The sequence below is a fragment of the Marmota monax genome, unplaced genomic scaffold (genome assembly GCF_021218885.2).
Source record: "Marmota monax isolate L192 unplaced genomic scaffold, Marmota_monax_Labrador192_F-V1.1 WCK01_AAM20220418_F8-fsc00012, whole genome shotgun sequence".
NCBI lineage: Eukaryota > Metazoa > Chordata > Mammalia > Rodentia > Sciuridae > Marmota > Marmota monax.
In genome coordinates this window covers 33630583-33643861 of record NW_026695227.1, presented here as the reverse complement: position 1 = coordinate 33643861, position 13279 = coordinate 33630583, and the positions used below count along the sequence as shown (strand labels likewise).

The 13279-nt window shown below is 42.1% G+C and overlaps 1 protein-coding gene, 1 non-coding gene and 1 pseudogene across 6 annotated transcripts in view; 2 read left to right on the top strand and 1 right to left on the bottom strand.

Annotated features, from left to right (window-relative positions):
- Positions 1–2890: 2890 nt before the first annotated feature.
- Eif4b (eukaryotic translation initiation factor 4B) overlaps positions 2891–13279 on the bottom strand; it is a 28893-nt gene continuing 18504 nt past the window's right edge. For 2 of the 5 annotated variants that reach the window (XM_046435931.2, XM_058576355.1), the window contains exons 7-15: positions 12251–12388; positions 11897–12070; positions 9499–9727; positions 8074–8186; positions 7018–7231; positions 6380–6435; positions 5697–5805; positions 5346–5418; positions 2891–4978 (exon numbers count right to left, since the gene is read on the bottom strand). In XM_046435931.2, the coding sequence (XP_046291887.1) occupies positions 4898–4978; positions 5346–5418; positions 5697–5805; positions 6380–6435; positions 7018–7231; positions 8074–8186; positions 9499–9727; positions 11897–12070; positions 12251–12388 (1187 nt within the window). In that variant the 3' untranslated portion in view covers positions 2891–4897. The remainder of the gene's footprint in view (positions 4979–5345; positions 5419–5696; positions 5806–6379; positions 6436–7017; positions 7232–8073; positions 8187–9498; positions 9728–11896; positions 12071–12250; positions 12389–13279) is intronic. The other 3 variants (XM_058576356.1, XM_058576358.1, XM_058576359.1) reach the window with 3 other exon arrangements.
- LOC124087510 (small nucleolar RNA U13) lies at positions 10059–10159 on the top strand. Its single transcript, XR_006850100.1, has one exon. It is a non-coding gene; the product is annotated as a small nucleolar RNA U13 (small nucleolar RNA).
- LOC124087512 (small nucleolar RNA U13) lies at positions 11593–11683 on the top strand (annotated as a pseudogene).

Genomic DNA, 13279 nt, shown 5'->3' with positions numbered 1-13279 from the left:
TTCCATGATGAAAACTGGAGGTGGGATCTGAGAAGCCAGTGTGCAGCTTAATGTCCAGTACCTGCTCAAAGTACTCTTCACCACTGACTCTCAGGCTTTCTGGGCCTCCCTATCATCTCTCAGCTAAGTCCTTTCTGTGCTCATCTTGTCTTTGGCAAAGGCTGGGAAGTCTGGTTCTGATTACAAGGGGGCGGAGCACCTAATTCCAGTCTGGTGGCAGGAATAGGCTGTCAAGCAGGGCATGTTGACAATGTGGGTCCTCCCAGAGACTGGCGTTTGGGAGGGGGTGGATGTGGCCAGGACTGGGAAGCCTTGATCTTCCTGCTCTTGGCTGTGATAGTTTTCAGCAGGCAGTTTCAGAGGTTAGAGCCTGGGGAGGGAATGGATGGGGAAGCACTGGGAGAGGCAGAAATTGGGGGCAGGGACTGGGGAAAGAGGCAGGGGTTGGGGTGAGGAAGGGCAAGGCTGAAGGGCATTCCATGTATTTTGGCAAATTAAGTAACCGAGATACAGGAGGTATGGAAATGTTTTTTCTTTGAAGGCTGCAGCTAGCTCTTTGAACACCTTGCCCTTCTCAGCATTCCTCAGGGGTTTTGGCTGGGCTCAGCGATGCACGCTATGGAACTAAAGTTCTAATCTTTAAAAGCAAAAAAGAATTAGATTAGGTAGAGCTAAAACCTCATTCTTAACTGGCATTGCTACCCTGCTGTAAGAGGAACTTCTGAGGTTCCAAGGAATTATAAGGGGTCACAAGATGGGTGGCTGAACTCCCAGGCTTGAGTTCTACTGTCAACCTGGGGATGGAGAAGGAGTATGCAGGAAGGAAGCTGGTGAGATTGACAGTTGTGGCTTGGGTGGGGAGTATTCATGGAACTAGGCAGGCTTTTTATTTTTTTTGTACTGGGAATTGAGCCCAGGAGCACTCAACCACTGAGCTACTTCCCCAGCCATTTTTGTTTTTGAGTTTGTCTCACTAAATTGCGAGGCTATAATTTGCAATCCTCCTGCCTCAGCCTCCTGAGTTGCTGAGTTTACAGGCATGTGTCACTGTGCCTGGCATCTTGATTATCAGCTCAGAAGTAGCTTCACAAGGAAAGGGGGAGGAGGAGAAAGCCAGGCTACTGTTGATAGGATTTCAGAAATACCCTCTGACCTCCTTCCATGAAGGTTTTCTTACCTTGACTATGCAGAGGGAGGCCCATCTTGGTACCAAAAGCGGAACCTCCTCTTCCATGGTCTGGGATGAACACATGCCTGTAGCTGGGTGCACTCAGGTCCTTGGGGTGAGGTAACAGTTAAGAGAATAGGATTTTAAGGGTATGGGGCTATCCTGGTGGAAGACCACTGGGTCAGATATGAGGAGGGTTTGGGCGCTGGGAACCAGGAAGAGCGGGGGAAGGGGCAGAACGAACTCCAGAGGCGGATCTCTTGGCTGAGGACAGAGGGTGTATTGTCCAACTATGAGGTTGCTGCAGCTGGGCGGGGAGCAGTAGTCTCTTCCAGACTTCTTTTTGGGGAGGCAGGAGGGTGAGAGAAGGCAAGCCCCCCTCCCCCTTCACTTGTGGCCCTAGAGGCTACAATGGTTGCTGAGAAACTGAGACTTATTTTGACAAATACTGCTTCCCTGGAGCAGATGTGTAGTGCTCTCACTTACCAAGAAACCAGATGTTTTGAGCTTGTAGCACTCCAGGTGGATAAACTGGGACTGTCATTGCCTTGGGATCCAGAGCACAGTGTTCGATTCTGTTAAAAGAAACCAGGCTCTGCCCTAGAGTACACAAGCCAGCCAGCCCCATGTCCACCCTTGTGAGGATGTCTCTTTTGCACTGTCCCCACTTCTGCTAGCTCAGGATTTACAGGAGGTTGGCTGAGGGCTGACTTGGGGAGGATCCACGTGGTTATGTTTGTGGATGCGACCATGCCAGAGCCAACTTTAAGTTGCCTCTTGGGAACAGTCCAGGGAGTTCCTACCATGTGTACCACCAACATGAGTTTCTTGATAAGTCTTCCCTACCTTAACCAAGCTTTCCATTTTTCACCCAGACCTCTTCACATCTAGAGTGGCTGAAAAGGAACACTGGGATCTGAGACAGACTCCTGGGGTGGAACTGCAATAAGTTTTGCCATAGAGGTTGCACAGGTGCCCAGTTAGCAGTTGCACCATTGTCTCCCCTGCCTAACTCCACACTTCAGTAGCTTTCGTATCACAGCCTGTAATTCCTTAACTCTGCCAATTTTGGAGAACACCAGTCACTGGACTTGCTAGGAACTAAGAAAGCAGCTGTTTGGATTGGCCAGCAAAGCTACTTGTGTTCCCAGTTCCCCTCACATCCACTCCTTCCATTTGGCTTCATCCCCAGACTGGGCTCCTTTCTGTGCTCCACCCATTTGTGACCTCAGATTCTCTATCACTGTCCTAACCCCTTTCCTGCCTTGCAACAATGACCAGCCTGTCCTAAGCTGTTCGGAAAATTCCCATTAAATCTCAGGTATGGACTCAGGAGCAGCCTGCCATCCTGAACTGCAGCCACCAGAGTGGAGCAGCTTGCCTGGTAGACTGTCATGTGAGGGTGGGGCCTTGAGGAAGAACTGCCCGAAGGATCACATCTTATGACCAATCCTGTAGCACAGGGCTATGGGAGTACTTGGCAACAGAAGCTAACACAAGGAAAAATGCAGCAGGGGGAGCCGAGATGCAAATTCCCAGTTCTGGGGCCTCATAAACATCGAAATGGATTTTCTTTGTAACCCCACCTTCTGCCTTTGCACAAAATGGCATCCAGTAATGAATAACATGAGATAGTGGGGGACAGGGAGCAGGTTGACACTGGGAAATTAATTTAAAAGCACTAAGTGGAGTATGTCAAATGAATTTCATTCAGCATTAAAATGAACTTTAAAGATCAGATTTATTTGGAGAAAACAAAAAACCCACAACCCAAAGGATGGGATTTTACATCTCAACACATCTTCCAGGTAGTAAGTCTACAGATTACAAATCATTTTCATAGAAGATATTTTTGTACAAATTTTACATGTATTCAGGGTGGGACAAAAGTCAACCCCTGTTTCTATTTTAACAGGGGCTAGGTAGGGTAGGGGAGTGGGACAAAACAGCGCTTTTTTGGATATAACTATCTGGGAGTAGACATGAAGAAGGCAAACTCTACCTTTCCATTATCTGCAACCAATGGTTTAAAAAAAACCTGTTTGATCTTGGTTCTCTCTAAAATCCCACTTCTAGTTACTAGCTGACCCTGTCAATTACTTCAGGTTAATTCCCTGGACATGCCTTTTGCCCTCTGGGTAAATGGTTCCTTATGCCCACTGCTGCAGCACACAGACCAATACTCTGCAGGCTGGCCAGGCTTTAGACTAAGATTGAAGGCAGAAGGGCTTGCAAACAAGAGACCAAGGTGTCATCTGTCTGCGTGTACCAACACTGCCCATGAGGGGGAAGAATTCCATCTACCTAGTTGACCCCTACAAAGGTGCACATAAAAGCAGACAAATTAAGCTACTGTTACAAGAGAAACCAGGACCTTGTTAAATAGTTCTTTCCATTATCATTTATTCTCTCATAGGAAGATAAAAAAACAAACTCCGAAAAGCAAAGTAACCACACATTGGTCTAGGCCACATTATAAATCCAAGCACTGGTGTGGAATTTCAGTGGAGAGAAGAAAACTTGTTAAAAACCCCCCCAAAGTCATAAGAAAGTCTTCCAATTTAACTGTCTCTGTTTACCCATCCTTATTCACCACCCAAGACCATCAATTCTAGACTAGTCTGATCTGTAAGAGGGGTCAAAGCAGCAGGAGCAGGCATGGATGGAGGGAAGGAATGAGAATCAAAAGACATCAAGGAGCTGATTTGTTTGAGAAAAGCAGTGATTCCTCAGGTGACAGCTTCCAGTGGCTGAGATGTAAAATACCTAAGAGAGCAGATCCGAGAATTAAATGGATTGCTCTTTGGGAGGTGAAAGTAGTATGAAGAACATGAGATGACAAGAGTCTGATTTTTTTTTTTTTTAAAGCTTCAAGGTTTCAACAGAATGTGGATGTATTTGAGCTTTTAAAAAGGATAGCGGTTTAGAAAGGGCAAAACCAGGACGCACAAAAGACTGGGAATTCCCATGACCCTAAGTGCTTCCTGCTCCAGGAAATAAAGTGTTTACTGGAGGTCACACCTACTACCCAGTGCAAACTAATCCATCACCTCTCAAAAGCTTTTCAAACCACAATTTCCCCATTTATTTTGGTCCCCAAGCAGTCCTCTTCTTTAGTGGCCTGTAGACTCACTCCCAACTACCCCCCTGGGGGGTAAAAAAATAAAGGAATTCCCCCTAGGCTGGCCCCAGTAACTCAGAATTAAAGTAAGAAGAAGGGCTGGCAGCCTCCTGGAGACTAAAACAATTTGAGACTAAATCTACCTTTCCAAGGATGGAAAATTTATTCAGATAATGTTTGAGAATTCATATATGCCACAATAGAATAAGAATTAAAAGGTAGAAATCTCACTCTTCCTTATACCTCTACCTCCCCTACTGCCCAACCAATCCAGACATTTTACCACTGTCATTACCATTTCTTCTAAATGGAGGCCCCTAGGCACTAATCACACAGGCAACTGCATGGTATTGTAAGAACACACCACAACTTTTCCATTAAAAAGCTGTAGTCTCTGTCTCTCTGGCTACATTGGCGATTCTCCGGTAACTTCAATACTTTAAAGGCTGCAGCAGCATGCAAAAGAATTTCATTTCATTTTTTAAAAAAAAGTTAAGAAAGGTCTCCAGGAGATGGTGAGTTTTATTTGTCTTGTCTGGATAGAGGTTTGATTTGCTCTTGAATGTTCCAGGGTGGAGAGACTAGGAGAAAGCACAGGACGCAGAGGTCTACTCAGTGTAGTCTTCTCCCTCATTTTCATCTTCACCATCCACAGAGAGAGCGGCATACTTGCTTGCAGAACTGAACTTCTGTAACAGAAGACAGTGACAAGATAACGAAGACCTTGGATTCCCACATCAAAATCCAAGACAGAATGCAAATACTTTGGCAAACGGGGATGACAGTAAAGACTACACCCATTGGCTTGCTCATAGCATTTTCTAGCAGAGTTGTTAGAAAGAGGGCCAGAAGCACATGTGTTCTATCTTCACCTTTACCTTGCAAGAGCATGAGAGCAGTAAATGTGACAAGGGGGGGGGGGAGCTCATCTCAACTTTTTTCATTAGTCTGAACTAAGACCAATGTCTTATTTCCAACCACTCTTCAGTCCCAAATGTAAAGAAGGCCAATGGCCAAAGGAAGCTGAGAAGTTGAGGTTAAGCCAGTAACACTTACAGAGGCTGGATTTTCCTCAGGTTTCTTTGGCTCAGGTGCAGATCTGGAGTCTTGATCCTTTTTGCCCTCTTTCCTGCAGAGATGTAAGCATAAAACCATATCTTTGGGAGGGGACTCCCCCAACATAGAGAGACAAGAATGTAGTTTTGACCCCCAACAGGTACATCCTATCAACTGTTCGTGCTATCTGGACATCACATTCTCTTAATGTAACTGTTTTGGGTTGACTTTAGTTTGTTTGAAATGAGAAATCTGGCAGTGCTTGGAAAACCAAGAACTTCCATCACAAAGACCCATGCATCTAAAACCACATAAAAAATTCGCAAATGATGAGAAAGAAAATATGCATACCTATCTGACTCCTTCCAGTGATCTTTGTTCCCTCCATCTCCTGGACCACGGCTGGAGTTCCCAGTTTGGCCTTTTGGGACACTCATTCCATCTATTTTATTATCGTCTGCTTGAGCAGAAATGCAAAAACAAAGAAAAGTGAAATAACCACTCTTCTCGTCCTGGGTTATCCTCAAGTAGAAAAAAGTCCCACCTATAGGCTTTATTAATCTGAAAAAGCTATCTGGAAACAAGAGCTATGATGTTCTGTAGTAACTTTGACCTTGCTCTTGGCAACATTTCCAATCTGGACTTACTGTGCTATAAATATGTTAATTTCCATCCAATTTCTCCCTGCTTCCAAAGAAATGTTTTACCAGGAAAGGGCAAGGCTTCACACTTTCTCTGCAGAGGCCACTCCTGCCCTCTCCTGGCAGGAAAAGGTAGATAATCTAACAGTTTCAACACAAAGCTTTTGGGAAAGCAAGAGACACTGATCCCAGGTTGGGGCTGGGGCAGTGGATCAGTGGTAAAGCGCTTGCCTACCTACCATGTGTGAGGTGCTGGGTTTGATCCTCAGCACCACATAAATATAAATAAATACACGGATCCAAGTTTCTTGATTCTTGGTCTGGGGGTTTATTATGGATGTCTTTTCATTTAGCCCTCTAGATGAAAACATTTTACCCTAGGTATGGTCTTACCTTTCCTTGTGGGTCCTTCCTCAGATGGCTGAGCTGGAGCTACTTTCCCCCCACCACTAGAAGGGAAACATGATCACAATCATCCCTTGTTTTAGGGAAAAGAACATGTAAGAAACCTACGATTACTCTGCACATGCAGTAAGCTTTACAGAAAACAAGAAGTCCCATCCTTAATGTTATAGACTACTAAAATAAAAATTAAAAAAAAAAAGCAATAATCTGCTCATTAACTGCTGCTTATCTTAGAATCTCTTCTATCACAATTGTACAAGGTTAGTGGTAGTATCCCTTATATACAAAAGAGGAAAGACTTAAAGATCTAATGCTTCAGTGAAGTGAACTCCCACAGCTATACTGCCAATATGTGGCAGGGAAAGGAGTAATTCATGTAAGCGTTTGCAGATTCATGTGGCAAAATACTCCCACCATGACTGACTTCAAGACACTAGAGTGATGACTGGCTATCAAAAGACCAGAAAATGGAACTGGCTCTTATGAGCCAACAGCAGTATACCTATGAATCTGAACTGAGAACCAAGACAACATTTATACACACTCCATCATCCAAAGGACATTTTCCATAGTTGTATTACATTTATTATCCCAGGCTAACCAGCTGCTCTTTCAAGCTGACTCACCTTGTGGGGGATTGCTGCTCTGTGTCTGAGCTCTGTGATCGAGCAGGAGGGTTAGAACTTCGCTTCACCCACGCATTCTCCTTTGGTGGAGGGGCTGGCATTACCTTTAGAGGCTGATCAGGTTTGGGAGGCTTAGAAGTTGGAGAGTGACAGTCTTCCTCCTTATTGAGTGTTTCATTTTCTAGAGACTTCTCACTCTCTCTCCTTCGTGCATCTGTGAAGTCAAAAGTGGGAAGAAGGTCAGCTGGGTGTAGTGGTGCACGCCTATAATCCCAGCAGCTCAGGAGGCTGAGTCAGGAGGATAGAGAGTTCAAAGCCAGACAGACTCAGCAAAAGCAAGGCACTAAGCAACTCAGTGAGATACTCTCTCTTTAAAAAAAAAAAAAAAAAGAAAAACAAAGGGGGGGGGCCCTGGAGACATGGCTCAGTGGTCAAGTACCCCTGAGTGCAATCCCCAGTAAAAGTCTCACCCCAAAACAGTGGGAAGATCAAGAGACAAGAAAGATCAAGACAAGACATGAAAGAGCAAGAGACAAGACAGACTTATTCTTAACACCTACCAGGATCACAAGAGGGTAGAAAATGGTCCACATCCACATTTAATGCTTTCCATAATCATTCTTAAATGAAGAAACTATTTTGGCTGCTAATCAATGGAGGGATCCCTAAACTATGATTCTCATATGTAATTTTAAGAAAATGCTTTACTGATGCACAGAGAATAGGAAAAATAACGACTGCATGTATGTTAACAAATAGTTATGTGCTGGGCTTGATTGAGGATGACTGTAATACCAGCAACTGGGGAGGCAGGATGATCCCAAATACAAGGCCAGCCACAGGAACTTAGCAAGACCCTACCTCAAAATTAAAAATTAAAAACAAAGCAAAAAACCATCTAGGGATATAGATCAATGGTAAAGTGCCCCTGGGTTCAATTCCCAATACCTAGATCAGGACATGCAACTCAGAAGTTAGCTGAATTTAATAATGCACAATCTCTGCATACTTTCGTTATGGGCAGTTTATTGAAAATAGCGATAATGTGATACCCACCAGGGTCTGACTTACTTCTGCCAGATGTGGCTGAGGTTCCAGTCTGTGATGACTCACTTCCTGTCCTTGACCGTTCCCGTTCCTGAGTTTCTTCACTTCGCCAGCTTGGGTGTCTGTACAAAAGAGATTTAACAAAAAAATACATTGTGTGCAGCTCAAAGAAGGCTCCTTTGGACCCATGCTGACCCCTAAGAACCAGCAATTATTTTATCAGACTTGCTGCCTCTATGGGTGCATGAGAATGCTTTTCTTCAAACTAAAAGGTTAAGAAAATCCTTGGGGCTGGGGTTGTGGCTCAGTGTAGTGTGCTTGCCATGCATGAGGCCCTGGGTTCATTTCTCAGCACCACATACAAATAAATAAAATAAAGGTCCATCAACAACCAAAAAAATATATTAAAAAAAAAAAAAAAAAAATCCTCTTCGATCATCTCCAACACCATCTTTTATTAACCCAACCATATAAGCCATTCATAACAGGGCCTATATTATAGGTTTCTGCCCTACTACATACACTTTTTAAATACTTGTGTAATGATTACTACCCTGAAATAACACTTAGAAGATAATATAGCTCTAAGTATATACACACAAAAATCAATGCAAGTGAATTCCTAGCCTACACTCAACAAGAGAAAAAACATTTTCTATGCCAATCAATAACTTGAAAAGAAGTAAATGTAATTTTTATTAATCTCAACATAATTTCTATAGATGATATAAAAATTTTCTGAATTCTACACTTATTGTACCATTGTGGAGTTTTATTCTATATAGAAAAGAATTGGGTGGCAATTTTTTTTTTCTTGAAGGTCTAAAGCTCATCTACAAAAACAGACAGGGGGGAGGGGGCTGGGGTTGTGGCTCAGTGGTAGAGTGCTCGCCTAGCACGCGTCAGGCCCTGGATTCAATCCTCAGCACCACATAAAAATAAATAAACAAAATAAAAAGTATTGTGTTCAACTACAACTAAAATAAACAAGTATTTAAAAAACAAACAAAAAAAGATATTAAGAAAAAACCTAAAAAACAACCCCCCCCCCAAAACCAAACAGACACGTCACAATTTGCTTACTTTTATATTAAAGTGCCACCAATTTACATTTGTGGCAGCAAAAGCAAAGGCCTTTCTAAAATCATGAAGGATAGGACACTCTGTATTGTATAAAACTGTTCCATACACTGCAGATTGCCTAATACCCCACAGCCCACTAAATGCTTATCAAGTGACAACAAGAACCACAAATTTCCCAAATGCCCCCATTAAGCAGCACTAAAAATACCAATGAAAAATCTGTAATTGAACATAACTTCATTAGACTAGGGATGCAGCTCAGTGGTATAGAGTACTTGCCTACCATGCATGAGCCCTGAGTTCAAACCCTAATACCAAAACAGAACAAACAAAGAAACAAAAACACCTCACCTCTCCCTAGGCCGCCGTTCTAGTTTTGGCTCATCCAACTGGCGCTGCAATTTCTCCTGCTCCTTCTGTAGCCGTTCTTCTACTTCTCTTTCTCTAGCAGCTGTGTCAACAGGTTTTGCCCCTCCAAAGATGGAAGCTGCTCGACTGGACTGGGAGGTGCTAGCAGAGGAGTCATCTTCCTTAGGAGTACTCCGAGGCTTTAGATTCAGTTTGGGTCTTTGGGGGGGACCTAAGTTAAACGAAACTCTTAGTTCCAAATCATCATAAGCTAATGGCTGGAAGCCAGATTCCAAAAACACAGCTCTCATGAAATGCTACATGGGATTCAGGTTAGTGGCCCAGTCAACCCAGAAGAGAATGGGAGATCGGAAAATGGGGAGCTTAAACATAAAGTCCCGTTACTCTTTCCTCTACCATGTCTATGACAGAGACTGCAGGAAAGGCCCTCCAAAAGATACAAATTTAAGTAGTAAATGAATCATCTTATTTACTTTTACCCAGGAAGAAACTTTCAGCCATAATCAACTACTAGACAAAATTATCTTGATTTTAAGAATGTGATCCTTTGTGGTTCATAAGTGTGATGATTGAGTTTTCATGCTGTTGTTGAGATGTACCTCTTTAAGCCTTGCTATAACACTGGCACATTACTCATCTGACAGGAGAAGAAAAGGCGGGGTGGGATAGAATGGGCTGTGGAAGATGAGTGTCTTTCAACAGGTATAGAACAAGCTTGTAATAATAAGGAAGACTCTTGAATATAACCTGAACCCCGAGGGAAGTAGATTTCATCCTTGCTGCCAGAATACTCTGAAGATAAAGCCAGGTATGATGGTGCAAGCCAATAATCCCAGTTACTTGGGAGGATGAGGCAGGAGGATTCTAAGTTTGAGGCCAACTTGGGCAACTTAGCAAGACCCCATCTCAAAATAAAAAGGGCTGCAGAAGTAGCTCAGTGGTAGAGTGACCCCAGAAACACTGAATGGAATTAAGAGAAAATAGTGGATATAAATAAAGCTTTGGGCAAAGTTCAATTCCAATATAAAAAGTAAAAAATCAGGGTTTATAATACAATATACTAGGGGCATTTAAAAAATCTTAATCCTAATTAGTTAAGAAACATCCATTGTGGCACAAAGCACTATAATCAACAAAACCTTTTCTCGTTTTGTCTCAAGGATCAAACCCAGGAGTGCTACCCACTGAGCAACATCCCCAGCCTATTTCTTATTTTGAGACAGGGTCTTGCTAAGTTGCTGAGACTGACTTTGAACCTGTGATCCTCTTGCTCAGCAAGGATTACAGGTAGGGATCACTACACCCAGCTTAGTTTTTAACCTCATATTGCCAGTTATCAACAATGAGACCACGCTTAATATATATATATTTTTTTTAAATATTTTTTTTTTAGTTTTCGGCGGACACAACATCTTTGTATGTGGTACTGAGGATCAAACCTGGACCGCACACATGCCAGGTGAGCGCGCTACCATTTGAGCCACACCCCCAGCCCCTAATATTTTTATTTCTTTCCCTTTCCTTTGAGAAAAGAGTTTAACACCACCTATTATCTTTTCTGGTACTAGGATTGAACCCAGGGGCCCTTAACCACTGAGCCATATCCTCAGCCCTTTTTTATATATTATTTAGAGACAGGGTCCCGCTGAGTTACTTAGGACCTTGCTCAATTCCTGAGGCTGGCTTTGAACTCTTGATCTCCCTGAGCCACTGAGATTACAGGCATATGCCACAGTGCCTGTAACACCACCTATTTTAAATATAATTTATGAAATGATATTATAACATGACAAAACTGGGCACAGTGGCACACACTTATAATCCCAGCAATTCAGGCTGAGGTGAAGGACAAGTTTGAGGCTAGCCTGGGCAATTTAAAAATAAAAACAGCTAGGGATGTACAGCAGTTGAGTGTTCCTGAGTTCAATCCCCAGTAACACCACCACCAAAAAGAAAAAAAAAAAAGCCTAACGTTTTTTATTTTTCAATAAATTTTAATCTTGTTTACTTTTACCCAGGATGAAATTTTCAGCCACTATCAACTACTAGACAAAATTACTTGATTTTAAGAATGTGATCCTTTGTGGTTCATAAGTGTGATAATTGGGTGTTTATGCCATTGTTGAGGTGTACCTCTCTTTAACTTTGGCACATTACTCATCTGACAGAAGAAAATGGTAGTTTTTTAATTAAAACAATTTATATGCTTTACATATGAGATGAAAAAAATTCGACTTTATTTCTATCACGTCATCTTTTCCAATGTTTTTCTACGTTCTGTGGCAATGCATAAATTGTGTTCCAAACACTGGAAGTAGGCACAAATGTAATTTACAACTGCAAATTTTCCAGTGTCTAAAAGCAAAAAGAAAATGTTTACCTCTATCATCACGCCTATAATCATCCCGAGAGTAATCATCTCTGGAGCTCCACGACCGATCGTCTCGTCTGTCATATCGGTCTTCATAACGGTCCCCACCTCCTCTGTAGTCATCATCCCTTCGGTACCCACTACCAAATGCTCTTCTGCCACTGCCTATCCTGGAATCATAGCCTGTAAATAACATCACAAATTGTCACCAAGGGGGGGGGGTTAGGGCAAACAAATATAACAAGAAAACCAAAACACAACGAACAACCCCCACCCAAACCCCAAATTAAAAAAAAAACAAAAACAATACATGAGAATGAGTTCTTAAAACAAAGAACTTTAATTGAATTATATTATAATTACCTCTATCATAATCTCTGCTGCCTCGGTCATCATAGCGATCCCGGCCCCCATAGCGATCCATATCCCGGCGTGGGCCATCACGATATCCATCTCGATACCCATCCCGATATCGGTCGGAATCATAGCGATCTCGATACTCTAGAGAAAAAAAAGAGACATGTAACATCATTCCTTTTTTTTTTTCACATTGTAAAAACAGTAATAGATTGGATCAAGAGTTCCTCTTCACTGCTATCTCATTGTTTATAAAGATAAATAAATTATTATTTACAAGGTGGAAGAATCCATGTTGAATTAGATTTTTCTTTTTCCAAATATTCAGGGAACTTATATTTAAATAATAAATCACATAGGCACAGCTGTTACTTACATAAACATGCATAATCCAACCTGAATATAAAACCCACTCAATTGGCAAATTACACATGAAATACAAAGGGAATGTAATTTTACGTATGAAATGATTGCCAGCTGTACCAATTGAAACATTGTATAGCAAATTAAAAACATTGTACATTAAAAAACAAAAGCGAAGGAATGATTTGATTCAAGCAAAGAGTAAGGCACCTGCTATGAATTGAGAGGAATAACTTTCATGTTTAAAGTTATAATAATAAAAATAGAATTAGGTAACCAAGACTTGTTTCAAAGAGGAAAACAAGTACAGGGATTGATTTACTGGGTGAGAAAGGCAGTTAACAGTTCAGCCAAAAACCTGCTGGCCCAACGTTGACCAATTCCTTTCCTATGGGCGCAGTTAAGTTCCTAGAAGCCCTTAACCACTCCTCCTGTTTACTCTCCCTCCTTACATGAGGGTATGTTGGAAATCCCCTGAGATTCGCACTGTGTATAAAAGAGGTAGCAGATTTCCCTTCTGTTCCTCTTAAAACAGTTTATTTTAAAAGAGAGATCCTGAGGCAATTAACAAAGCAAACATGAGCAGCCTTCTACCAATTCATTAGTACACCAAGACTTGCAATTTTCAATAGTACTAAAAAACTCAAAACCTGCCTTATCACCCTCACCCTT